The sequence below is a fragment of the Triturus cristatus genome, chromosome 4_2 (assembly GCF_964204655.1).
Source record: "Triturus cristatus chromosome 4_2, aTriCri1.1, whole genome shotgun sequence".
Taxonomy (NCBI): Eukaryota; Metazoa; Chordata; class Amphibia; order Caudata; family Salamandridae; genus Triturus; species Triturus cristatus.
The window spans coordinates 112,329,370-112,355,675 of NC_140586.1; the positions used below are offsets into that span (position 1 = coordinate 112,329,370).

The following is a 26,306-nucleotide window of genomic DNA, read 5'->3' on the forward strand; positions in this document are numbered from 1 at the left end:
GGGCCAGAGCCCACTTTACCCATTCCTTAAAATGTCTGAGATTATGCTGGATAAAGGAAAGGTTTACCCAGTTATACTCTTCAGTCATTTTGGTTAAGTGTATCACAGCCTAAAGTTCTGACCAAGACATAGACCTGTAGGAAATCCTTTTCACATCCTGTGCACTTTCCATACAGATGTGGGACTCTTTTTAACATAATTCCATGTACTTATTCCTATTCACCCAAATCTGACCAATTCTTGCACAGTAATCAGGGGAAATGTGTTCAGTCTCGATACAAACTTTCTGCCAATGCAATTGGAGGAATTTAATTATACTGGAGGAATTTAACAGTTCTTAATAATCTTTTGACAGGGGATTTGAATTTATGTATGGCAGCAGAGAAATGTCATGCAATGCATGGAACACATTATCAGCAGGACCTTACAAACAGTGTCTAAGAAGCACTGATTTTTTCTAGCTGATATACACATGAATACCTTCTGTTACTTGACAAAAGGAGTACATACCTTGTCACCTTTGAAGCCAGAATCCCCTTTCAGGCCGGGTAAACCAGCAGGGCCCTAAAAAACACAATTCTCGTTAAAATGTCAGTATGGCGTACTGCAGCTGGGCAGCTGTTTTTTCAGCTTAGGGTATGTAAATATGTCAGAAGACGAAAGCACTATAACATAACTACAAACACAGCTACACGGCTCTTCCACCTGGCTGTCTTGCAATAAAAAAGGGATTGTTTATGCGTTTCTAACTTGCTCAGGCATCTTAACTGCATTACAAAGCTGACTGCTTCAAGAGTCTCTCTTGAGGGTTGGCACCGGTGTATTCAATACATATGAATTTAGGAGCATATTTGCTAAGGCCTGCGTCGTGCATGCACCACCCAATGTGGTACATGCACAATGCAAAACCCAAGTCATATTTGTGAAGCCACTTCGCTGCGTTGCCTTACTCTGTGCAAGGAAGGCATTCCATGGGCGTTGCAGAGGGTGCTTCCACACAACTCCTATGTTTTTGGACACATTCTCAAATTTACAAGAACTTGTAAACCGGGTAATGCATCAAAATCTTACGCGTAATGGGGAATAATATGTTTATTTCTCTTTCTATGTACAGGGATTGTTTTGTGCAGGAAGGTGTCCATTCTTGTTCAAAACCAATCCTGCCTGTAACGCAGGCATCCTTGTCCCATGCTGCAAGGACACCTTCATTGGTGCTAGGCTGCCGAAACGGAATGCACCGTATTGGATACATTCGTTGCATTCCTGCCCTTTCCCTGTGACACAGGGCAGCGCAGCGAGGTTACTTACTGCGCTTCCCTGCGCCACCATTCTGGTAAACATGCCACTCAGTTAGTTGTTTGACTTTACCAAATTCATTAACTGTTTCATCTGCAAATTTGAGCAGTCTGCTACCACCCAGTCCTCATGTCATATGTACCCATATCTCTGTGCATGTTTTTTAGTTCAGGCAACCATATATGCTAAAGGCTTGCATTTGATGCCAAGTGTGGACAGACAGATACAGGTAGGAAGAAGTATTACAGCTGACTGACAGACTGCTATTTACTGTAGTCCCTTTCTGAGGGTCTCTCTTTCTATTGACTTACTCTTTGGCTGTCTGTAGCAGCTAACACTGCCTTTGCTAAGATCTAAAAATCATGGCTATGGCTAGTAAAGGGCATGAGCATGTAGCATTCTATCAAACCCTAACAACTGGCTGACAATAAGGCCCTCATTCCACGCTGGGCGTTATTAGGGGGTTGAGATGCCAGGTCCAGAGTTACTAATTCTGTCCACTACCTTCACCCAAGTTACTTGTCATTATAAGGTATCAGTCCTAAAATTGAGAATAACTCGCTAAATCTGATATAAATGGGTCCATTTCCAGGTGTGGATGCCGATTATGGGTTCTGGGCCCTTTTTCGAAAACATCTTACTCTAGCGTTCAGTAAGAGGAAAATGTGTACAGAAACACATTAGGTTTTACTCAGTATGTTTCGGCATTTGAAAAAAAAATCTAAATCTGCTAGAGATACCACTCTGCATGACTCGTTATGGGACCTTAGTGATGCTCATGCATTGTTAATTTTCAATATGGATTGACTACTCTGCCTGCCAATTGGGTACCACTTGAAAATTGCCCTTTGCCAGATCTCTCTGTAGCTTCTGCATACTTAATAGTGTTATATCAGAAATGTTAGCATGAAATTAAAAGAACTCACCATGGGGCCGGGAGGGCCGGTTTGACCTGGTGGGCCGACCAGACCTTGGTCACCCTACAGGAAAATAGAAGTTTAAATTAATGTTCCACTTGCACAAGGAGGTATCAAATGGGACTGTTTAAAGTAACTCATTGGTACATTGCATTAAACATATTGTAATTCTAGGCACAGTGATACAGTCAATAAAAAGATCTGACAAAGTCCAACTTAAACTTGCAACTATGAGTAATTGCTTTACAAAGAACTTGGGGGCATATTAACAAGGGCCGGCGATAAATATTGCAAAGCGCGCTTAGCGCTTGCATATTTATCGCCGGCTATCTCTGGAATTTATCGCCCGGTTTGCGCGTTATTAAAAACGCGCTTCGCAGAGGCGATAAAAATTCCAGAGATAGTTGGGATATCGCCGTTTTCCATGGTGGAAAATGGCGATATCCTAGATGATAGGGCCTGTGGTCTTAGCCACAAAATCCACCCCTCATGTTAAGTATGCCTTAGTCAGGAATTTAACAGACGTTAAATTCCTGCGTTAAGGCATACTTAACGCGATTTTAAAAATCGCTACCCTCCCTTGTTAATATCGCGAAGCTGCCTTCGCGATATTTTCCCAAGGGAGTCTTGTCAGGCACGCCTCCTTTGCATCTCATTAGCGATGCGATCAGAGACCTGCTGCAAACGGGCGCTAAGTCAGCAAGACACACGAAAGCGTGTTTTTGCTGATAAGGTGATGAAATTATCGCCGCTTTTCGCCCGAAAACTGACGCAAAAGTGGCGATAATTTCATATCGCCGCCTTGTTAATATGCCCCATAAACAGTGAGATATTTCTTAGTAATAGTAGACTGATGAGAAGTATTTATTGGTTCCTCAGACTGGACCACCATTAATATGTATTTTGAGATATGCAGTTGGAAATGTTGGCAGTTCCTGGTGCTAATAACGTAACTTAGGGACTAACAGCCTCATGCATCAAGCCATAATCCAGTCGGTAAAATACCGATTAGCTAATAGCTCCTGGTATTGAGTTAAAAATACCCAATCCCAATGCATCAACCCAAAAGCAAAAATCGCTATTTAAGGAATCCTTAAATAGCGATTCCTTAAATAGCGATAGCGTTTAAGGAATCCCAAATTGAGATTCCTTAATTTAAGGAATCTCAATTTGGGATTCCTTAAATGCAATGCATGAAAGTTAAAAAATTAGCGAATTCGCTAATAGGGGGAGCAAATTACCATGAAGATGAACTGCATGGTAATTTGCTAAAAGTTTGAAAAATGCACTTTTGTGCATTTTTTAAAGTTTCATGTTGCGCACACACATGCCCTTAGAGCATGTGTGTGTGCAACATATGTGCACATATCAATGTCAGGGGTGCAATAGGGTGTCATTTTGACACCCTTGCACCCTTGAAATTGCATGAGCAATTTGCGAGAACCTACTGGTACTCGCTATTTGCTCATGCAATCTCCAATTCATTCCTATGGGCCTGGAGGCCCATAGGAATGATTGGGATGGCATTCCTTAATTGCTACTCGCAATTTGCTAGTAGCAATTAAGGAAAGTTAAGGAATCGCTATTTGAATAGCGATTCCTACATGCATAGCCTTTTGCTATTCCTTATTAGCGAATCCTTATTTTTCGCTAATAAGGAATCGCAAATGGCATTGTTGATGCATGTGCCCCTAAATTAGATATTGGAAAATGTGATACGCCATCACAAATGTGGTGGATGTCACGTCCGTCATATCTCAAGTGCATTATACGCTATGGAACTTGCAATGTGGCGAACAGGATATCCATTTTTGACAGACTAGCCTATCTTTCAAATTCTACATAAGGCCTTTAGTGTGTATTTGTAAAGCACACTTAAGGAAAGTGTATTATTATTTGAGGTGAACACATTTTCACCTCAAGGATAGGAATACCACCTGCTAGATGTCACACAAATTAGATAAAAATAAATCTGTGCTCAATCACTTGTAATGTGACAAAAAGCAGTCAGACCTAAATCAAAGGCAATGTGTCAAATATTTAATATGCAAAATACACTTTTAAACAAGTCAGACAATACAAAATCAAACTCCACAACCAATTTTAGCATAATGAGAAGCATTGTATGAGTGAAATATGGGAAAAATGACAAAAATCCAATAAGGGGCCCTGAGGTATGAATTTAAAAAGATTTAAGTAGAAATAGCGCCAAAAAGCACAAAGCTCCAAAGATGAGAGTGGTAGACAGGGACCTGGGTGTGATTTGAGGCTGACCTCAATGGAGCCTTGGTGGATTTAACAAGTGGATTGGTCCAGGTGAAAAGTCAGGAAGTTAAAAAGTCCCTCTTCAGAAATGGACTTTACCACTTTTTAAAGAAAAGTATTGAAATGTCTTCTAAGTCCCAAGTAGGAAGGATATGTTGTCACTTTTCAAGAAGAAAAATCTTCGTTCAGCAGGCCGCTGGAGAAATTGTAGCCATCACTGTGCAATTGAAGGCACGATACTTCAAGCAGGTTTGGAGATTTTTCACTGAAAATGTTCTAAGCCCGAACACAGAATGGGTAATTTTTTTCAGAGATACTTGGGGCCTTGACCATGATGAAGTTGAATTTCAATTCAACAGCATGGAACTGCTGGTCGGATACTTTTATTGATGGGGCATGCTGAAGCTCTAGAGAAAAAGCTTTCTAAAGTTCCCAAAATGTCTTCTGTTGCCCAAACAACTAAATGTGTCAACTTTTCTAAGGTCCCCTGGACCTCAACAAAGCCCAGTCCACGTTCAGTTGCCACTGGTCAGCTGGGCACTTTTGGTAAAAGACCGCTCGCAGCTTGTTGCATACCTACAGCCAAACAGAGGGTCAGACAACTGACCCTTGGAGTCCACTTCTTTGTCCTGGATACAAGGGGGAGTAGGTCTGATTCTTTAGAGCTCCTTTCAGGTCACAGACAGCAGGTCCAGTTCTCTTCTGTTCTTCCACTGATACAGAAAGTGTTCTAAAGAGGTGCCTTGGCATGCCACATTTCTGGCTGGAATTAGCTGGTCGGTTGGAGTGACTCCTGGGCACTCTCTAATCAATGAGGTAAAAATTCCCAGAGGCAACCATACCACCTTTTCAGCATTTTATATTGCCTTACAGCAAACAATCCAGCAACAGATTAGATTTTTATAAAATAGGGTTTTGAATGTAGGCTGCATCTGACACCAGTCAAAAGTCAAAGATTTAAGTATATAATCTAAACTTTGACTTTTCCTGTATACCAGTTACAGTGTAACCAGTGACAACGTCCTTTTGGGCTAGTCACGGGGGAAAATGTCATTTCTAATGTCACACATGCTCCACTCTTTAAATATTATGCAGCCTCCCTTGTGGGCAGCAGCGTGTGCTTCAAGTGACTTATTTAATTCTTAAAAATTCAGTTTCCGTCCTGTCAGAAGGGTGGGTTTGACATATCTGGGCAGTAGGGTTTAAGCTGCTGCTGTCAGGCTACAATGATTCCTAACTTTACTACTCCTAAATGCCTTTTGTGAATACCGAAAGTCGTAAAGTTAGGATTTTTTCTCAGTTTAGGAGTGGTAAAGTTAGGAATCTTAACTTTACCACTCCTAAATGCCTTTTGTGAGTACCGAAAGTCGTAAAGTTAGGAATTTGTCTCAGATTACTTTTATGAGTCGAGCTCTATGTACTGGATAGCCGTGTTCCAGTGTTAAAGTTCAAGATTACCGGCAAGCGAGTCCAAACAACTGATAAACTGAGGGAAGCACCCAAAAAGGGGTTGTTTTGCAACACACACTTTCACCCACGAGTATATTGGCACTGAAGTACATACGTTTTTCGTTCTCTAAATCATTAGTACTTGTTTTGCCGACCTCAGGAGAATGAAAGGTTCCTTTGTATTGGTGGGATTTGAACATGTGAATATTGTGGCAAACACAGATTCATACAGAGGATGCACTAGTCCATTGACTCACCAGTCCCTGTTTATTGATTCCTATTGTTGTCAAAAATCCCTTATGGTGCCAATTTTAATGTTTACAAAGCTTGATACTAGTAATGAAGCATCTGAGCTTGGTAAAAAGGAAGGGAACTTGCCTCTGAATTCACAAAGCTCTTTTTCCACTTGTTGGAAATTATGTAGTAAGTTACATCTAGTCATAAACAAATGTTGTGAATCAGGTACATAGAAAATAGAAGGCTAAAAGAACAGAAGAAGCAGATGGACAAACCACCTTTACAGTAAAAAATACTTTGATTTGTCGTTTGCAACCATAAAAATGCTTTTTCTATGTACTAATCCCTTTGAAGGGTCAGAAAAACTTTTCTGATTCCTAAAACAGTATACCAAATGGATGCCGATTCGATATCTAGAAGGGGCATGTTAGAGAAGTCCCTTCCAAAATCCAAATTGGTAGGACAAGTAACAGTGTTTTGGAACCGAAATACAGTTGCAAAACATTTCAAATTTACCAACACCTCATACGTGGTAATGCAATTACAACAGGAAAGGGGCCTGCCCTCTTGGGATATCATCTTATTTGTGAATCTGAAATGCCTACTCTTAAACTAAGTTAAAAAAAAAAAGAAAACATTTTTTAACACCGCCCTGTTTCCTTTAAGGAAACTGGGCTCCAATTTAAAAATTGCTTTATTTAAAAGTAGTCACAGACAATCCTCTTAATGGCCTCCATTGTGAGTGAGTCACAATTTGAGAACTAACTCATTAATAATTATGAAGCAGATCTGATTGAGACCCACGGTGACTCAGATTTTTAAGAAATGACGGTTGGTTCATTAAAATCTTTACTGGTTGCGACCAGTATCTTGTGATCAGATATTCATACATCTGGCCTAAAGAAAGTGCAATGGGTCAGAAATCTGTACATTGATTGACAACTCCATATTCTCGAATCTCTCAAAACCCTGGTAAGCACCTGCTCAAGGATATCTAAATGGGAGGTAACCACAGTAGAAGAGTAGAGGAGGACAAAGTAAGATCATTAAGGGATAAGGGCCTCTAGAAAGAAAAATCTCATGGAATAATTTCAGCAAGTGCTATTGTCTGCTATTATTCATCTATTGCTCACCACAAACTGAGTTGTTTTAGGCACTTCTAAGTAACACTGAAAAATGAACACAGTGGTACTGAGATCATCCACCGCAGAAGAAAGAATCAGTTAGCAAGGCTGTCATTCAGTGGCGGCTCCTCTGCTATGGGGGAGGAGCATCGTCCCCTGCCCTCACAGGCAAATAAAAAATAAAATGATGATCATTTTATTTTTTGTCCTGTAATTGAGTCTGGGGGGAGGGGCCACAACACTGTAGCAGGGGAAGGATGAGTGGTGGGCACTGCTGTCAGTGCGCATGATGGTTTGGCTGACCATCTTAGGATGGCTAAACCGTCATGACATCTCTCAAACCCAGTGGTGTTGCTGGGTGGAGAGACCAGCAGGCACAGGCTCCCAGCTCCCGATGGAGCACAAAACAAGCCCTCTCTGCCCAATCCTGACACTGCTCTCATGGGAATGAAAGCAGCATCAGGATTTGGCCATAGGGGAGTCTGGGAACTTCAGCCTTGTTTGTTTTGGTACAGCCCCCCAGCACTGCCTCACCACACCTCCCTGACACCAGCCACTTCTGCTGTCATTTCAACATTGTACTTGCAGATTTCAAGGTGAGTGTTCATCTCACAAATGTAGCTCATAACTAAGGGAAGCATCAATTAATTCCCATATTTACCCTCTTCGGCCATGGGATTCTGGCTGAACAAATAAAATACTAGCTAACATACTGTGTGCATATTTTGATAAAGTTTTGATTTGATCCATTGCTCCAAATTCTACTTTATTAACGTCAGATGACCTTCTCAAAGGGTTGCAGGCTAACAAGCCTCAAAGTTTTGAAGAGTTTTTACCTTTCACTTTCCGAACTCGTAAAAGCACCCTAAAGGTTTAAATAGTCAGTACTATACAGTAGCGGTCTGTGGAGGGAGTTCGGTGGGCGGTGAGGCGGGGCTGGGGAGGGGCAGGGTGGGAAAATGTGAACACCGGAATATGGATGAACGGAGGTAAGTACACATTTAACTAAATAAAACAAATTCCTTTGCGCGCTTCATTGCAAAATGCGATGCAGCGCGCGTAACGAAATTCGTTTTATTTATTTAAATGTGTACTTACCTCCGTTCATCCATATTCCGGTGTTCACATTTCCCCGCCCCGCCTCACCGCCCCACCGAACACCCTCCACGGACCGCTACTGGTACTATATAAGAAAAGGTCTTGACAGTGATTTACTCTTTGGGATGGAAAATGCAACCTCACTTCTGTCAAATACAATACAAAATGCATATTAAACATGTGCAAGACACTTCACCAAAATGTGTTCAATCTCCCTCCATTCAATACAGTTCCAACTTTCTGCTGCATTATACACCCCAACTATTGTTTTCTTTGAAATGCCATACATGACCCCCAAGGGATTCTGCTTAATTATTTGAGCACTTGGCCAAAAATTATGCCATATACATATTTTTAAGAAAGAGAACAGAGAACGTCTTAAGTGCAGATCCACAAAGGCATCTTGGAGTATTTAAAGTAGTACTCAGGTAGTACTCTTTAGTGGACTCTTACATACTTTTGTAAACTGGTCCTAAAACTTCTAAAATGGGAATACAATGTGAATGTTCAGAGAATATACATGTCAGTTAGTACAAACAGAAACAACTGTATGCACTTTACAATGTTATTGATAAGCAAGGGGACGTTTCTGTGCTGATTCAAAAGGGCACTTAAGAATACATAAAAGATTACTTCTGTTGTACACGGTCCCATATACAAAAATGCTTTTGTAAATCAGCCCCTTCCACATTTAGCTGTGACAACAATTTAAGTACATAAAAGCATTGGAATATTTGCCACACTTCTTCATTGACAAGCTTTTTTGGACCTATACCTGTTAAAGTACCTTTCAACCACATTCCTTGTGTGGAACTCCTTTTAAATTACAACTACTACACTCAGTAGATGGTACCTTTTAACCTTTGAGGAGCAATTAATGCATAAAGTGGATCAATAAGACTTAAAAAGAATCTGCAGACAAAAAAAGATTATATCTGCATCAAAGACACTCGTGGTGATCACCTGAATGAGAGATGGTCATATATATATCCTTATTTCTCACACTTTGTTTTGGCTATAATTTGATACCCAGCCAGGACCTACCACTGGTCCAGGAATGCCACGAAGACCTTCAGAACCCGCTCTGCCAGGCGACCCTTGGGCACCTGTGGGTCCGGTCTTCCCGGGAAGCCCCTCTGTACCTGGTTGTCCCTGTATCAAAGAAAGACAAAGCATGGGTTAATGAAACTCTATTTTTGCTGCTGTTATTCTTTCATTCGTCCCATGTACTAGCTACAGCTTTATAGGATAAAACCTTCTACATATAGTCATTAACAGATAAAAGCACAATCAAGAATAAAGGATAAACATGGACAATACATATGCAGCACTTGAGTATGGTTATGTAATTGATAAAGCTTCAGTGGAGGATACTAAGAGCATATATGAGCCAGTAATGAAAATTTACAAAAAATGGGGGTATTTGTTTAAATGATTTTTTTCTTTGGCACAAATATTTTTGAGAAACATTTTGAAACGAAGTCACACACATGACCACACTTTTTTTTGCAGAGTTTTATATAGCACAAACTTGACCCGAATCCAATCAGGTATCAGAGCGCTTTACATAGCACCAGTTGGGTTACATGAGGACACACATTCATTATTTTTATTTTTTTGTTAGGCACGGGGAGATTAAGTGATTCGCCCAGAATCACAGGATGTTTACCATCATTACCAAGACTCGAACCCTGTTCCCCAGGTCTGAGGTCGAGCACCCTAGCCATTAGGCCAACTCCTCTCCTCTATGGTTATGTAGGAAAACAATGTAAGATCTCTTATATATAGTATAGGGACAAGCACAATAATATTCAACTGTAGCATTTTTTACGTGTTTCAGAAAATGGGAATTCAGTGTTTGATTCAACAATTAGGAGTACCTCCAAAGGAAGAAAACGTTTTTTAAGATTGCGATATAAAAATTGTAATGAATGAGTGAATTTTTTTGTTAAACTGCTGAATAATTTACAACATCCTCTGCTCTGAATGTTTAATTTGTGTCCGCCTCTAAATATGTATATATGGGTACCAACAGGTGCATTATATCTGTATAAATTGAATGTCCATGTGGGATGTCTTGTGTCAGGCTAGTCACTGTGGTGTCGGTGATCTTACCTTAGCACCTTTTTCTCCTTGTCTTCCTTCTTTTCCCGCTGCCCCCAGAGGTCCCTACAAAAGAGAAAAAAACAAGTCAAATATTTTTATACATGTTGTATGTAACTCATCTGATGGCTAAAAACACAACATGGCAATGCTGGGTGAATTTTTTTTTTAAAGAAAAAAAGCAAATTACATTTTCCCTATGTTAAATTCCACTAGGACAAAATATATTGTAGACAACTTTATCGAAAAAATTAGATAAAAGGTCCAAATATAAAACCAGCATCTCTGATTGGACATATCTGGTTGCTAGTTTAATTATGTGTCTGAGACTCATTGGGAGTTTTGGGTGTTCAGGAGTTTTTAAAATGTTGAATTGTTTATTAAATTGTTTGGAAAATTATTTAAACGAGGTTATAATTCAGAAAGCTGAGTTAATAGGCTAGTGAGGGGTTGTTCTTAAGTTGCACTTGTTGATTTGAAAATTACAAAAAAGCTGAAGTTTTTTTTTAAGTATAACTATAATTTTGGGACAATACAATTTTACAAGACAATTCCCGCACAGATTTAGAGGAAACCACCTAAAAAGTTACTTGCAGAGAAAATTGACTGAAAACCCCCCATTTTCTCTGCCTGGAGAAATCCTGCAACCAACTTTGGCTTTTCCCACCCCTTACTGGAAAGCCCATTGTTAAGGAGAAATCGTAATGTTTTTCTCCTGTCCTCCCAACAAGAATATGACTTGGGTGATGACTTCTAGTCTGTATGTAGTTACTGCAGTGAAGCTAGTACTTCAATGTAAAAGTCACAATTTGGTAAAGCACGCGGAGAGTGTAATTTTCCAGGGTGCAAATAGTTTGATGTTTTACTGGCTGATTCATTGCTTTGGATTGCAGATGCTTTTGACGTCCTTGCAGGTTTGCATTTTCCCTTCACCCAGTGGGCATTGTTTTCAAAAGCAGTGCCAATTTCCAAATGAACTCTTATAATCAATAACTTACCCTTTTTCCAGGAGATCCAGGGGGGCCTGGCTCACCTGATGGTCCTGGAGGGCCCTGTAAAGAAAGAAGCTTCAGTATCATAAGGGAGCAACACAATTCAGTTTGCAAAACAAACAGATTCTGAATAAAATGATATCGGGAACTATGCAGTTCTACTCAGCTACATGCAGGGCATTGGGATGTTCATTTTCCTGAAACTTATATAATCTACTCCAGGAAGTGTTGGTGTATGCCTTAGACATCAAAGTGCAAATTTAACATCCTCGTGTCTGGCAGAGACGGCACTCATCTGTTCACTCTTCTACATCTTCTATATAGTGCTTTATGTTTTGCTGAAGCCTTTCCCCAGTTCCTGTTGAAGGAGGTGCATGATAAAAAACAGAAACTCCCATGGACACTGGAAACAGCTTTTGATAGGTCTACATGCTTCAGTCAGTTGGTCTGTAACAGAACATATCCTAAGTGCTTTCTCACTATTTCCCATCACCTGCATGACCGTGCTTGTATGACCTTTGCTTTCTGCTTAGGACTCTTTGGGGCATATTTTCATTAAAGTGGGGACGTGTGATGTTAGGCCAAGAGGCTAACAACACCTTCCGTCACTTTAGAAACTCAAAGCTGCACCATATTTACAAGCATAGGGTGCAGCCCTGCGTTTCCCCCTGATCTGGCGCTTAATTTAGCTGCCTAGCTCCAACGCAGGCACCTTTGCACCATAGTGGGGATTGAGTGTCCCTTCCTGCACATAAATAATCTTTAAATGGTGTTTTGTAACTTCTACACATGTTGCTTAATGCAGCACACACAGAAGTTGCAAAATGTTATTTTTTTAAATGATTTTTTATATGGAGGAAGGGGCACCTTCCTGCACGTAAACAATCATTGGCGTTTTCCCTGGTCTTAATTTTGGCGCTGCCCCATATTTACGCTGCCCTTGTAAATACGGGGCAGCGTCAAAATCAATGGGCGTTGCGGTCGCACACCCACAGCAAGAACCATTGCACTCCCCTTTCACGCGTGAAAGGGTGCCTTATTTACAGTTGATAGTACGTGGCTTAACACAGCCTTGTAAATAAGGCGAAGACCCTATCGCCACTGCTATTATTTGCGGTACATATTTTTCAACTATTTTTGTTAAAAGATACTTTTACCAGCAAAAAAGGATTTTTAACCCCAGGTTGATTCTAAAATGTAGTTTAAGAATGCGTTGAATAACCAATAAATGCCATTTGTTATATTTCACATTGAACTAAGATATTTTGTTGCCCCCATTCTGACTTCTCTGTAATGACACATGTAGACATTTGTGCCCTTCATTTGTATGCAAGGAATATTGAGTAAGTTGGTAAACTTTATTTGTAAATTGAAACACTCCAATTGGGCTAATACATATATTGCAGGAAAGTTGTTGTAGGCGAGTTTTAGCCACCCAAAGGATGCCTTCTCTATGTGTTAGTATTGTATATCACACAAAAGTTCTTGCTTAGTGCTTAGTGCTGAATGCTTTCGTACAAAGCCAAGCTTAAAAAATGTATTGGTCCAAAAAAAGGATCAGAAACTACTTCCAAAAGAAGCAGAAGCTAAGCTTTCCAAACATAGTACACTCATCCTGCAAAATAGCCTTGATCAACTTACAGGATTTCCAGGATCTCCAGCATCCCCTTTCTGTCCGACAGGCCCATCAAGACCCTGTACAAATATCAAAGGCATGATTTACTTTCAAAGAATACACAACATGGTGTCAATAAAGCAGCATCTTTGGCCTGAAAATACAGAAAGTTTTGTTATAGCAATTGAATCAGATGCAAAATTAATGTGCACTTCATTAATAAGAGGGACATTTACATTTCTTAAACCAATATTCCTGGGTGAAGCTCCAACATGCCTTTCCTATGTGATAAAGAGCCAGATGCACGACCATTCCAAATTGCGACTTGCAATTGGCGTTCAATTGCGAGTCACAAATTGCGACTTGCAATTTGCAATGTACAACAGTGTCAGAGACACTGATTGCGATTTTGAATGGGATCACAAAATGCGAGTCTCATGAATATTAATGAGCCATTCGCAATTTGCGACCCCACTGGGAATGGCTGGCCCTCCCAGGGACTGTGGCCTGCTGGGCTCAGCAGATCTCCATTTCTGGGACTGCTTGTCAATTAAGCAGTTTGCAACCCAAGGAAAACGGGATGCATTTAAAAAAAAAAAAAAAGAAACATTTTTGTTTCATTTTTTAAGGGAAGGTAGTGGTCCCTGCCAGCCCTTAACAAATATTTTTAGAGCCAGTCACAGAGGGGAAGGGGTCCCCTGGGGACCCCTTCCCATTTGCAACTCCATTACCACCCTCTTGAAGAGGGCGGTAAATTGCATGTGTTTTGTGAATGCAATTGCGGTCGCAAAACATTCATACATGGCTACAGAGTCGCTATTAAGAAGGGAACGCCCCTTCCTAATTGCGAGTCGCAAAACACTATTTTGCCAGTCGTAATTTTTTACGAGTCGCAAAATAGTGTTTGTACATGGCCATGTAGGTTTTTGCGTGTGCAAACGGGACCCTAACTCATTTGCACATGCAAAAACTGGTCGTACATCTGGCCCAAAGAATGTGAGTCCATAGGACCCTAGTACTTCAGGGCTTCTGGCGGCAGAATTTTCAGACATTGTTCATAGATGATACAAAGTAGGAAATCATTCATTATTTTTAACCATATCCACTGTTTGTCCAGGAGATTTTATCAAAGGCAGCTTTCATTTCACATTGATATCTTCGGACAATACACCGAGTTCCATGTTTTCCACTTGTTTCTCACAGTAGGGTTGGGTCTGTAGACAAATGAAAACCCAGGGCAATGCCAATAACTAGATAAAACTATGATTCTTAAATAAAAGTTAAAGAAAGCAAAACATGTCAGAAGCTGCTTTTCCTAATTCCAAGTTGGCTCGGATATTGTTCCACTAATTCAAAAATATTATTCTCTGGCTGGAATTCCTTTGCCATTTTTAGGTCTCGCCTGGCGTAGACTGCGCGCAGGCGCAGTCTCACTGGCGAGATTTAATGAGATGGGGATGTTTTAGTAAAGGGCATTAAGCCCTGCCCCTCTTTGCCATTGGCCGGCGTCACCGTTTATGCTAAACGGTGGCCAGCCATCGGAAAAGAGCTCCTGGTGATATTTTCGCTCGGATTTTTTGGCCGTCCCATTTGGACAGCCTCGCCTGCTTTGCATTAGTCGCAAAAGGTTTCTTATCTTTATGGGGCCAAACACATGGCCGCATAAAGATAAGAAACCTTTTAGCAGGCGAGGCCACAGCAGAAAAAGCCAAACGAAAACATAATGGTGAGCGCTTCGCGGCCCCACCCCAGCTCACTAGCGGCCATTGCACGGCACCGATCTTGCTGTGTCTCAGTGCTACTTTGCGCTGCCACAGGGGCACTTGCCTGCCTGCACTGTGTATTCTGGGCACCTCCCCTACCTGCTTCAAACCACTGCCGCTGCCGGTTCTTTGCCTTCCTGCCTCGGCCAATGAGACCTCGGGCTTGACGCGGAGTGCTAAGCCCATCCTGCCAAGTGACGCTTGGGTTGCATGGCGAGCGCTTCACGGCCCCACCTCAGCTCGCATGCGGCCATTGCACGGCACCGATCTTGCTGTGTCCCAGCGCTATTTTGCGCTGCCACAGGGGCACTTTCCTGCCTGCACTGTGTATTCTGGGCACCTCCCCTACCTGCTTCAAACCACTGCCGCTGCCGGTTCTCTGCCTTCCTGCCTCGGCCGACGATACCTCTGGCTTGACACGGAGTGCTAAGCCCATCCTGCCAAGTGACGCTTGGGTTGCATCGCTCTCCCCAGGAGACTAAGCAAACCCCAGATATCTGTGGCCGCCAAATCGGAATGGTATTTCTGCTAGTGTCTGAGCGGAAAGGTCTGGCTTTATTTGGTTAATAAAGCAGAAAGCAAAGTCTCTCTTGACTACTTACATGTGAACAGCGAAGACTGAAAATGCCATCATCTGACAGCGCTCTGACACCTTCGGGTAATGTCCGCACTTTATAAAAATGCACTAAATAAAAATCTGTTCAATGAGACGGGCCAAGCAGCACCATCACAACATGGCCGCAATATCTGCCGTACGACTGTTGTCACAAGCTGCAGTTGCTGGGATACATAATGTTCTCGCCTTATGGCGGTATTACAGTGTTGAAAGTAGTGTTATAGGAGTTCAGACTGGACTTGGCCTAGGCACAACTTGCTTCTATGTCATAAACTCACCTAACTATCTAAGGGCACCCCCAGTCATGTAACGCTATTAGTACTCAATTCGCTTGGCCTAAATTAATGTGTATTCTTCTTTCAGCAAAGGCAATCCCGCTTCTTGTTAATAATCATTTAAGGATAATGTAATACTTTCTCACATTTGGTGCCTTAGAATATTATTTCCATTGGGAAACTACTTTGTGTTTTACATTGGGAAACTATTGTTGTTGTTCTCTTTCTCGTTGTTTTTTTTTTTTTTAGTTTACCTTAACATCAAAATACCGGTCTTGTCGGTCATATAGCGGCCAGGTAACAACCATTTTATCATGGCCGTGATGTTTGATAAGGTTAGTCCTTCATCGCTGTCTTCTGTCCGTGGCGGCACTGTGGCGGGGGTTGGGCCTTGGATGCCACGGTGAGCAGTTGGACGTGGAAGCGCCGCTGGAGCTGCACCGGGAGGAGCAGGAGAGCAGCGCAGCCGCCATCAACTGCAGCCACCAAGAACAGGTAAAGGCATGACAACCACATCACCGGCAGCCCCCTGAATCAGCAGGCCAGACTATTTATTTGACAAACCGAAAAGAGTTGCTCCGCACCATCTGCAGTAAAGTGGATCCAGGAAATGAAAACCGGCCGCTGCGTACTTGCCACCTCTTAACCTTCCCCTGCACTGCACCCGTACACACAGCTACCTCTCTGTATATATGTGCTGCAGGTTGTCCACACCCTTCCTTGCCATGCTACCTCACACTTTGCTTTTTCGTCCTGGGGTTGTCCAACAGGTCAGCACTTTATCTGTTTATTTTCTGCTCGAACTCACTGGGAGTGATCTTTGCTGGCCGGAGTTTTCGTGCCATATTTACGAACCAGGTGCTCTGCTGCTCGCCAGGCTGTCTCACGCTTACACTACCCTGATGATGATGTAGTAGTTGTCTGGCGTAGAGGTTCCGTAAAAAGCAATCTCCTCAGCCACATGACTTGACTTTTTATTGGGCAGCTATTACCCAGTCGCACCACGAGGGTAAAGGAAGATCTAGGTGCCCTTTGACTGGCTACCTTAACCTGATCCTCCCTGTTTGTTTCTAATGATCAATGAATCTCTTAAATGCCATACCCACAATAGCAATCCAGCACAAACTATTGTTTTCCATTTTGTTTACACTGGTGGGCTGGAAGTCCTTTGAGCACAATGGGCGTTGTGCGCCTGTCTGCAGCTGTTGGCTTGAAAGCCAAGACATTCAAGAACACAGTCCTATAAGATGGAGCCAGTTTAGGGCCATACATGTATAGTGTGTAGGAAGCAGTTTGGGGAGTGCTTGTTGGTTTTAGGGAAGTAGTGACAAAGGTGGCTCTCTTGGGTGTCAGCATACAAAAGCTTCAGTGTGTCTGTGTGGTAGCATGCCAATGCCTTTTATTTATGTTTTAAAAACCAACACGTCAATAAAAGGCATTGTCATTTACAATGCCAATAGCTCAAACTCTCACAACTGCGAGATCTATTGCATTGCAAATGCTTGTTTATCTTGGTATGAACAGCACTCTCTTGCTCATCTTGTGTTTAAAGACTTTTCTGGAAAATTACAAAATATATTGTTTTGTCACTTTTGTTGTGTGTTGTGCTCATCAGGCTAACAGTCTAGCTAAACATGCCCTTAAAATGCTGCTAGAAAGCAGACATTTGATATGGGACGAGTTAGAGTGTTATTAGTTTTGTAGCTGTTCTCTGAGAAAAGGAGAAGCTCACCATCTAAATACAGAGAACGTGTAAGAGTTCCCTAACTGGTATTTTGCATAGTTGATGCAGAACTCTATGCATTGGGAGCAATGACTGCAGTTATTGAATCCCAACCTCTTGAAGACTTTATTTTGAAATTTTAATCCAATTTACAAAATATAGTAATTCATATAAATTAAAGATGTTTTCTCGATCTAGCTGACTTGTTAGAACACTTCTGTAGCACACTAGTTGTTCTGTTGCACAATTAATGATCAGCATCTACTGCCACGGATGCATGATTCTTTTTCTTGAGAATACTTTCTGGCCTATTTTATCTGTAAATGTATGTACGCCTTGGTTGTGTTTTATTCATCACTTGCTACTTAACAAATTGAATTCTGAGATTTATTTTTTGTGACATGCTTTTTTTCATTGAGTCATTCTCCATAAATAGAGTCTGCGCTAGACTTTGTGGATTGGGCATGGAAATAGTGTATTAAGTTTCTGCAGGATGAGGTCCAAAGTAGGACTAGAGTCCAATTTAGGTTTGGTCAGTGAGTCTCGGACGGGGGTCCTGTTCGAACTCTTTTTGCCAGATTTAATTTCTTTCAGGTCACTTTTGGCATCTTTGGTGTCATGTGCTCTGAGGTCAGAAATACTGTGCAAGGGGTGGGGGGGGGTCCAACAAGAAGCTGTTTGGAAGACAAGTTGTGCAGCTTGCATGGTGTTTTAACTGACTCCATCGCAGTGACGGCTCCTCTGCTAAGGTGGAGGAGAGTCACCCCCAAGGAAATATAAAATGATAACACCATGCTATATTAATTTTATATGTCAGTACTGGCTCTGAAGGTGCAGGGCTGCTCACCCAGCCGGGGGAGGAGCAGTTAGCACTTTCTGAGCGCACATCACTTTTTGGCCTGCCATCTCTCGGCTGGCCACGCAGTCATACGCACTCAGCATGTTCTCTTCTCCACCGGGCTGTGTTCCACAGCCCTGGTAGAGAACATGCACAGGCTCCCATTGCATGTCTGAGCGCAGAACCACAGCGCTCACACCAATCAGGACGCTGCTGTCATGCTGATGACAGCAGTGCCATGATTGGCTCAGGAATGTCTGCTTACACGTTGACCCAAGAGGACAGAGGAGAAGGGGCTCCCGGCAGGTAAGAGGCAATTTAATTTTTTTTCTTAATCCCTCCCGCCTGCCCCACCACTATTACCCTGTAGCAGCCGCTACTGCTCCATCTGCAGAAGTGTAGAGAGTAGGCATGTGTGTGCCAGATCCCGGATGAGGGTAAGTGACTGTTTAGGGAGTAGACATGACAGTGTAGCACCTGAATAATGTAGCAATAAGTGGCATTCGAGCTATAGGATTGTTTTAGAGGGCCGCTCCCTCTGAATAATGCAAACTCAGACCGCCAGTGTGCGAGCTCTGGACCTGGGAGTGGAGCTCACGACATGTGTCGGGAGTTTCATTGAGTCTTAGACTGCATTAACTCGAGCCACAAATAAAAAGGAAGAACAGCACAATTTACATTGTTACTCAGATCAGGGGGAGCAACACTTGCACATTTGAATTGTCTCCTTTTCTTTGACTACTGTACAAGTGGGAAAAGAGGCTTTATTATTTCCACCTTTGCTTGGTTTCTATAGCCCATCATTCCATCCCTTTTTTGTTTTGTTAAAAATAGTATTCGTATTCATCTCTGTAATCAAATTCATTTTATTCACTTTTGTCAAATGGTTGGTTTCCTAAGTGAATGGGGCGGGGGGGCTGAATATGTATTGGATTAATCATTCTGTTGTTATTAATGTATGATATCAGGGGTGTTCAGAGAAGCTAGATATAATAGAGAGAACATGATACCTTTTTTAAAGGTTGGAAGCAGCTGGGGCTAAACACACCCATAAACAAGAACATTTGTGCTATCTAATGCCGCACTAAACAATTATGCTTCCTCTAGAGGGGGTGCTTGCAAAGGCAATTCAAGTTTTCACAGCCTTTTCTAAGTGCAGTGAGAATGGACGGTTCTGGAATGTCACACACCCACAATGTTATCCCTGCTCAGCTTCCTTCAGGTATTTTCCTGGTGGAATTCATATGTCGAAAAACAATTAAAATATGGGAAACCGTGCAGTTTTCCAATGTGGGAAAACACAATTCACATTCTGTCCCTCTTCTCGACCTACACATCTTGGTACTGAGAGGTAATATCACCTAGCGGTAAAACCACATGAGGTACGGTTATTTTTGGAGTTGTTTTTCATCCCGACATTCCCACCACACCTTGAATGATTATCTAACAGAACCAGTTAAGGGGGCACTAACATTGAAGGGTTTAAGGTAGGCATTCGACCTGGGGCCCTATCGGGCCCTATGGTTATGTCCTTAACTTTGCAGGCAAATACTCTGATCGATTTATCAACAATCATTGCAAAGATACACAAGGTTATCCATGTCAGCGAAGCAGTTCCTGTTGTGTTTTGCTTGTTATATTTCATCTTGCATGCCATTAGAGGATGTGTTTTAACCCCTTCAGCGCGGCGCGGATTACCGCGCTGCACTGAAGGTTCCATTGAGCGGGCGGGACATGACGGAGACGTTCCGTCATGCGCACAGCGCGACCGACGCGCATGACGGAACCACTCCATCATAAGCAGCGATGAGGTTAACAAGATGTTGTGTTGTTATATATATTTTCTTTCTCATGCAGCCTATGATCCTTTTGTAGCGCATAATTTGAACTGATTCGTCTCTAGAGGTTGGAACGCAAAACATTTTTGGCTCTTTTTCACCTCCTTGTGGTAAATTAAGGCAGTGCTTACTCCAATCAGCTTTTGCTACTGAACTGTGAAAACAGGATTCTGGAGCTGGTATTGCATGATGTTTGTGCCCATTTGTTGGTTGATTGTTTTTTGTGGTTGTGATGTGTTTTTCGGTTGCTGTGTTTTTGTGCTACATCATTGCAATGTGATTGTGTTGTGTTACAGACGTGCTGCCTTCTGTTTTGAAGTGATGCGCTGTTATGCTTTAATTATGTTGATATGTTGCTTTCTGTATGTTCCTGTGTTATGTTCAGTTGTTTCCTTTAGATATGTCAACAAATGCTGCTATATTTCCAGCACAAAGCAGCACATGCCTTGAAAATTCTGTGACAAGCAACCATTTGCCACTGCAGATGGAGGTAAAATGCCACCGCTCGAGCTCTTCATACATTTAAGACACCAGTCAGCCAAAACACATGGCAGATTCGGTGTCTTAAATTATGATTTACTGTGCTCATTTTATGTTTGGTGATGAGATTTTGCAGGAAGTATATCCCATTAATGGTTGGTTACCCTGCTAATACCCACACATTGGGGGATATTAACAAGGCTTTACGTTAAACATTGCAAACCACGCTTAGCGCGATTTGAAATATCTCTGCCTATTGCTGGTTTACATCGCCGTGTTAGCGGCATATTTACAATGCCTTGCTCACAGGCGATGTACAAACCTGCGATAGACGGCGATATTCATCATTAGCGTGTGAAATCAAGCGATGATTTCACACGCTAATTAAAAGCTTGATAATAGGGGAGTGTGGAAGTAACCAAAGAATCCACCTCCCATTCAAAACATGCCTAAGTCAAGTTTTGACCAGGCGTAAGGATCCGGCGTAAACCGTGGTTAACGTGGCTTTCCGTGGTTCCGGGGCCAAGTTGTAAATAAGGTGATGTCTTGTTCTCGAACTTTTGTCATGGTGTTACGGGAAGGTACGCCTACTGTGCATCTCATTAGCGATGTATATCGCTAAGCTGCGTGGCGTTACAAAAAACGGCAGGTAACATGCGCTAATGCATGTTAGCGCCGCCTTGTTAATAGGGCGATGAAATTATCGACGCTTTAGCGGCAAAAAGTGCCGCTAAAGCGGCGATAATGCCCTTGTAAATATGCCCCATTGAACATTCTGTCCTCTTGCGACTCCTCGTCTAGTCAATGTGACCCCCATTTGCATTTTTTTGCACATTATATATAGAGGAGAGGAAGAGATTTATTTGCCCTATTTTGAGTAAACTTGGGCATGGCTCGGTTCTTCCAAAGTGTTATAAAGACTCGCAAATGCCGATGATGAGTATTATTTTGTATAACTTTTAAATGTATAGTTTTGTTTATTATTCATTTTAATAGATTTGATTGGAATTCTTAACCATCGTTTTAATGTATCTCGTGATTTTAAATGATGATAGAATACTTTTTATGCTGTTTTTTATAAATAGCGAAATAAAGTACTTGTGACTTGTATTGTGTCCCCTTGCATCTAGATGAGAGGTGGTTGGGGATGGGTGTTCATGTTGGTCATGTTTGAGCAGTGTTTAATTTGAGCAGGTGCTTTCCGGTGCTCAGCACCGGCACCTAATCCTCAGCACCGGTGCTTATAGCACCAGTTAAGGACACACTCATTTGGAAGGACCATGATTTTCTACAAAATCACAGTATGTTGAGCCACGCCAAGATTAGAACCCATTCCCCAGCTCCGAAATCAGCACCTTTAGCCATTAGGCCAACTCCTCTTCAGAAAAATAAGTGCCAGGGCTCTAGTCAGGAGGCAGTTTGCACCAGCACATTTCTCCTGTTAGCATTGCCTCCCGAGGAGAGCCCCGGCACTTTTTATTTGACAAAGTAACCTCTGTGTTTGAGAGCTCTGGAGTTGGGTTTGAAGTCAGCTCAAGTTTCCCGCAGTGCCTGTCTCTCGGTCACTAAGGTGCTCATTCATTCGGCTTCTCTGCAGAACACAGAATGTTGAGTTGTGCCAATAGTCATCACCATTTTATTTAAAAATGTGTGATAGAAGTCTGCACAGCTGTTGAAATATTGACAGTGCCAAAAGAAAAGAGAATGTTGTTGTTATGTTGGGTTTATTGTTAAGATGGTATGCTTCACGAGTTATTGTAGTTACCTTTATGACGTATGACTGTGCGAGCTTGGAATGTGGCTAGGTAAGGGGCATTCTAGTCCACTAGGTCAGTTGGTAGCTGTGCCTTGGGACTGATAGCTGTGTTTCCTGGCGCTCGCCTGTTTCTTCATTATACCTATCTGTAGTATCCTCAGGTCATGTTAATATGTTCCCTTCATTCTGTACCTAGCTGCTCAGCCAGTGTTAGTGTTCTGTGTAGAATGTTAGTGTGGGTGGAATGCTTAGATGCCTGTGCCCACTACACTATCTTGCATCAATAAAGGAATTGGAGTTAACCTGCATCTTTTCCTCACTTCAGCTGTGTTTACAGGTGTAGAGGGAGAGAGTGTGTGTCACCGGGAATTTCCCCAGTGGGCCGGGTCCCTTGGAGGCCAGTCTTGAATGCCCAGGACCTCCTGGTGCCTCTGTCACTTTCTGCAGCTCGACACTGGGAGGCTTCATGGGAGAGAGAGAGAGAGATGGAGGGAGGAGGAAGGTAGAGAGAAAGAGATCGGAGAGACAAGAGCGAAAGAGAGAGAGAATGGCTGGATCAAAAAAGGGAGATAGCGTGAGAACACAAAGGGTGCAGGGCTGGTTTGACAAGTTTTGCTAGGGCTGCTATTGGTTCCCCAAATCCCCAGTCCGGTCCTGGTGGCGCTGCACCTCCCTCCATTCAGCAAGTGCAGCAGGAGGTTGTACTGAGGGGGATAAATGGAGTTTAGACCTGCCAATCTGTGAAAAATGTTCACTGTGTGAGGAGGAGCTGGGATTTGGTGGTGTTGAACTTTCTGCCAAGCACAGCCTAAGGCACTTTAATTCTTTATCTCCTCCTCTCCAACACCAAAAAACGCACAAATCATTGGAGGCATCTGCCGATGTCCTGGGCATGTTTCACAGCCTGTAATGCACACCGGCTGAGTAGAGACTCCGTACAATTAGTGGGAGACCTGCTCTCTGTAGGGGGTTTCCAGGTAATTTTGGGCACTCAATGCAATATCGTCGGCTTACTGGGTGAACACGTGAAAAGAGTAGACATAGTGTGGCACACAGTGGAACCATGTAAATTAGAAGGTCTGGTGTTTCACCATTTGTTTCCCATCTTACACACTGGTACCTGCTGCCATAACAGTGCCCCGGACAGGACCAAAGTCCATTGTGTCTTCGCAGTGGTGCAGATGCCTGTTTGTTTCATGCCCACATCTTTTTCTTAACCTGACCGTGCTTGCAGTGAATCAGGAAGGAGTCTGGAACAGGGAGGATCTGAGTGGCTCTCCAACAGCAGGTCTGGTCTTCCTGGAGAGGGTGGTGCAGTTCATAAAGTACTAACAGTCTTTTAGTGCAGACCATTAAGGGGAAGGGGAAGTCTGAGAATATGCCCTAACGGGAAACATCTACTACAATGCAGGCATTACATCTTAGTGCCTCTACAGTGCAGTCAGTACCACAACTGCGATGTTACCACAAGTTCTATTACAACGCAAGTCATTAGAAAGACTTGCTTTAAGGAATGCGGTGTTGGACTGGTGTTGGATTTTAAGTCCAACACTATCCCTACTGATCCACCGACTGGAGTTGGAATAGTAATTTAAACTATTCCAAAATGCAGCGCTTCCCTAAAATAAGTTGTTGTATTGGCTTGCGTTGTAATGGAACTCGTGGTGATGAAACAGTCATGGTATTGATTGCAATGTTAAGCCACGCATAGTTTGGGCATGCGTGGTAACATATGCTATTCCTCTTCAGCTATTGTCCCTCGTATACCTGATAAAAGATACTGGAACAAGTGTGCAGGCCTAATGGGATGTTGATTTCAGGGTGATGGGCATCTACGTATTGGAAAATTGAGGCTGGGGGTACCAGTGAGATAAAGGAGGACATTATTGGAAGCAAACAGCATTATTAAACATTTTCATATTCATCCAGAGAGCTTGGAGTTCCATAAACACAAATGTTGTTACCTGGTCTTTACAGGCACCAGTCTAGAGAGCTTGTTTATGCAGTGGCATAATATAAAAGGAGGAGGGGGGCAGCATAATGTGAAGAGGGTCCCCTGATAGTCCCATATCTCACAGATATTCATTGGCCTTGGGTGGAATGGGGCTGCCATGAGAGGATTAGTGACCCCTAAAAGGATTGGGGCACGCTCCTGAAGTGGCTGCAGGGGCTTGTGTTAAATCCCTTATTTTAAGAGATTGAGTGCCAGCTGCCTCATCTGTGTGTAACCTTGAGTTCACAGGTTTCAATGGTGAACTAAAGAACCTGTTGCATACATTTAAGTGTGTGTAAGTTCAAGGTTATTTTTGTTAAATGATCGATACTAGATATAGTACAACGCTAACTTGAGTGGAGCGTTATGTGAAAATGAACGTGTTATTTACAAGATAAACACTTGTTATCTAACATGGCCAGGAGTGGAGTGGCTGCGCTGTACGAGTCAATAGCCAAAATGACATTTGTGACAGACGCAGCCTTTAATTGAGTTCATGTAGCCAGCACTCCCTAGTATTTTAGGGTTCCATTTGATATGCTAAAAAGTAAGATACTTCACGTCTTAAGACTGCCAAGACTAAAAAGCCTGAATAAGCTGGGCCAGAGCCATGAAGTAATAGCATTCATTATTTGGATACAGGTATATGAATTCAATTGGGTACATTTGGGTGAGTCAGAAAACCGAAGTAATGAAGTAAGAACTTTTATAATGTGAAGACAGTGGGTATTTCATGCCGTAACACAAGGCCTGAGTAACCACCTTTAAGGATGGGAAAGGGAATGGATTATCCGTCTGTAAAATAAGAAGCCAAGCAAGAGGTTTTCATTTCCCATCACCCATTAGCACAGGAAATTACATGATGACACCCTGGAGTCCACCCCCTCCCAGGACATACTTTTTGACAGTTGCAACATGGAGATGCAGCAGATGTGTGCATGGGGCACACCGCTGGTGCTCCTTTTTGAGCCTGGACCGCGCACAGCACCTGGAACCCTGGTCCGATCACCGCCCACAGATACTCTGCTTCACTCCTTAGGTGGCTAGACCCCAGATGCCAGTCCCCCAACTGCTGCTGCACCAAACCACACCTCAAAACATGGTAGGAGCTTTCACCTACATGCACTGTGGTTCTCCACCCACCCACACTCCCCACACAAATACAAATAACATCCTCAACACCCCTTCCTAACACACATACCACACAAGAACCACCAGTGTCTACACTCCCATGCTACACCACACATGCTACACCACACACCATAGCAAACGCTTCACATCAACTCCAACTCGCATGCATGCTTCTCAGGACATGATCACGCAGCCAAAATATGGGACCTTCGGAGAAGCGACGCAACATCCTCTTCATCACAGAGACCTGGCTCAACCGTTCATCAGCTGCTAACATTGCTACGGCAATCCCAGCAGGCTACACGCTCGCTAATTGAGACTGCCTTCACATGCTAGGAGGAGGACTCAATATCATCTACAAGGAATACACAACATTCACAGAGAACACCACCCCATTCATGGAACACCTGCACTTCAAGCTGCAAATTTCCAAAACATTCACCTTGAATGGAGCACTCGTGACCACCCAGACCACGAACCACCTTTACCAACCTCATCACCGAGTTTATCGTTAAGCTCACCATCGTCTCCATAGCCTCCATTCTCCTCAGTGACCTCAAATTTCACCTGTAAGACCAAAATGACCCCTGCTCCACAGCACTCGGCGAAAGCTTGAGAAACATCAAACTCACCCAGCTGATCACAAAACCAACACACACCACAGAACACCCACTGGACCCCATTTTCACCACAAGTGACAGCATCAAATGCAACTCCACAACGCAGCTCACATGAAAGGACCACTCCATTATCCACTTACAAATCAACACACCTCAAGCCAACACCCCTACCAGGTT

General features: G+C 42.7%; 1 protein-coding gene across 2 annotated transcripts in view; it reads right to left on the minus strand.

The window, feature by feature from the left end:
• The window catches only part of LOC146833110 (uncharacterized), a 645,049-nt gene that overhangs the window by 71,604 nt on the left and 547,139 nt on the right, over positions 1 to 26,306 (minus strand). For both annotated transcript variants that reach the window (XM_085600733.1, XM_085600734.1), the window contains 6 exons: positions 13,123 to 13,176; positions 11,488 to 11,541; positions 10,502 to 10,555; positions 9,431 to 9,538; positions 2,223 to 2,276; positions 511 to 564 (listed from right to left, as the gene is read on the minus strand). In XM_085600733.1, coding sequence (XP_085456859.1) covers positions 511 to 564; positions 2,223 to 2,276; positions 9,431 to 9,538; positions 10,502 to 10,555; positions 11,488 to 11,541; positions 13,123 to 13,176 — 378 coding nt within the window. The remainder of the gene's footprint in view (positions 1 to 510; positions 565 to 2,222; positions 2,277 to 9,430; positions 9,539 to 10,501; positions 10,556 to 11,487; positions 11,542 to 13,122; positions 13,177 to 26,306) is intronic.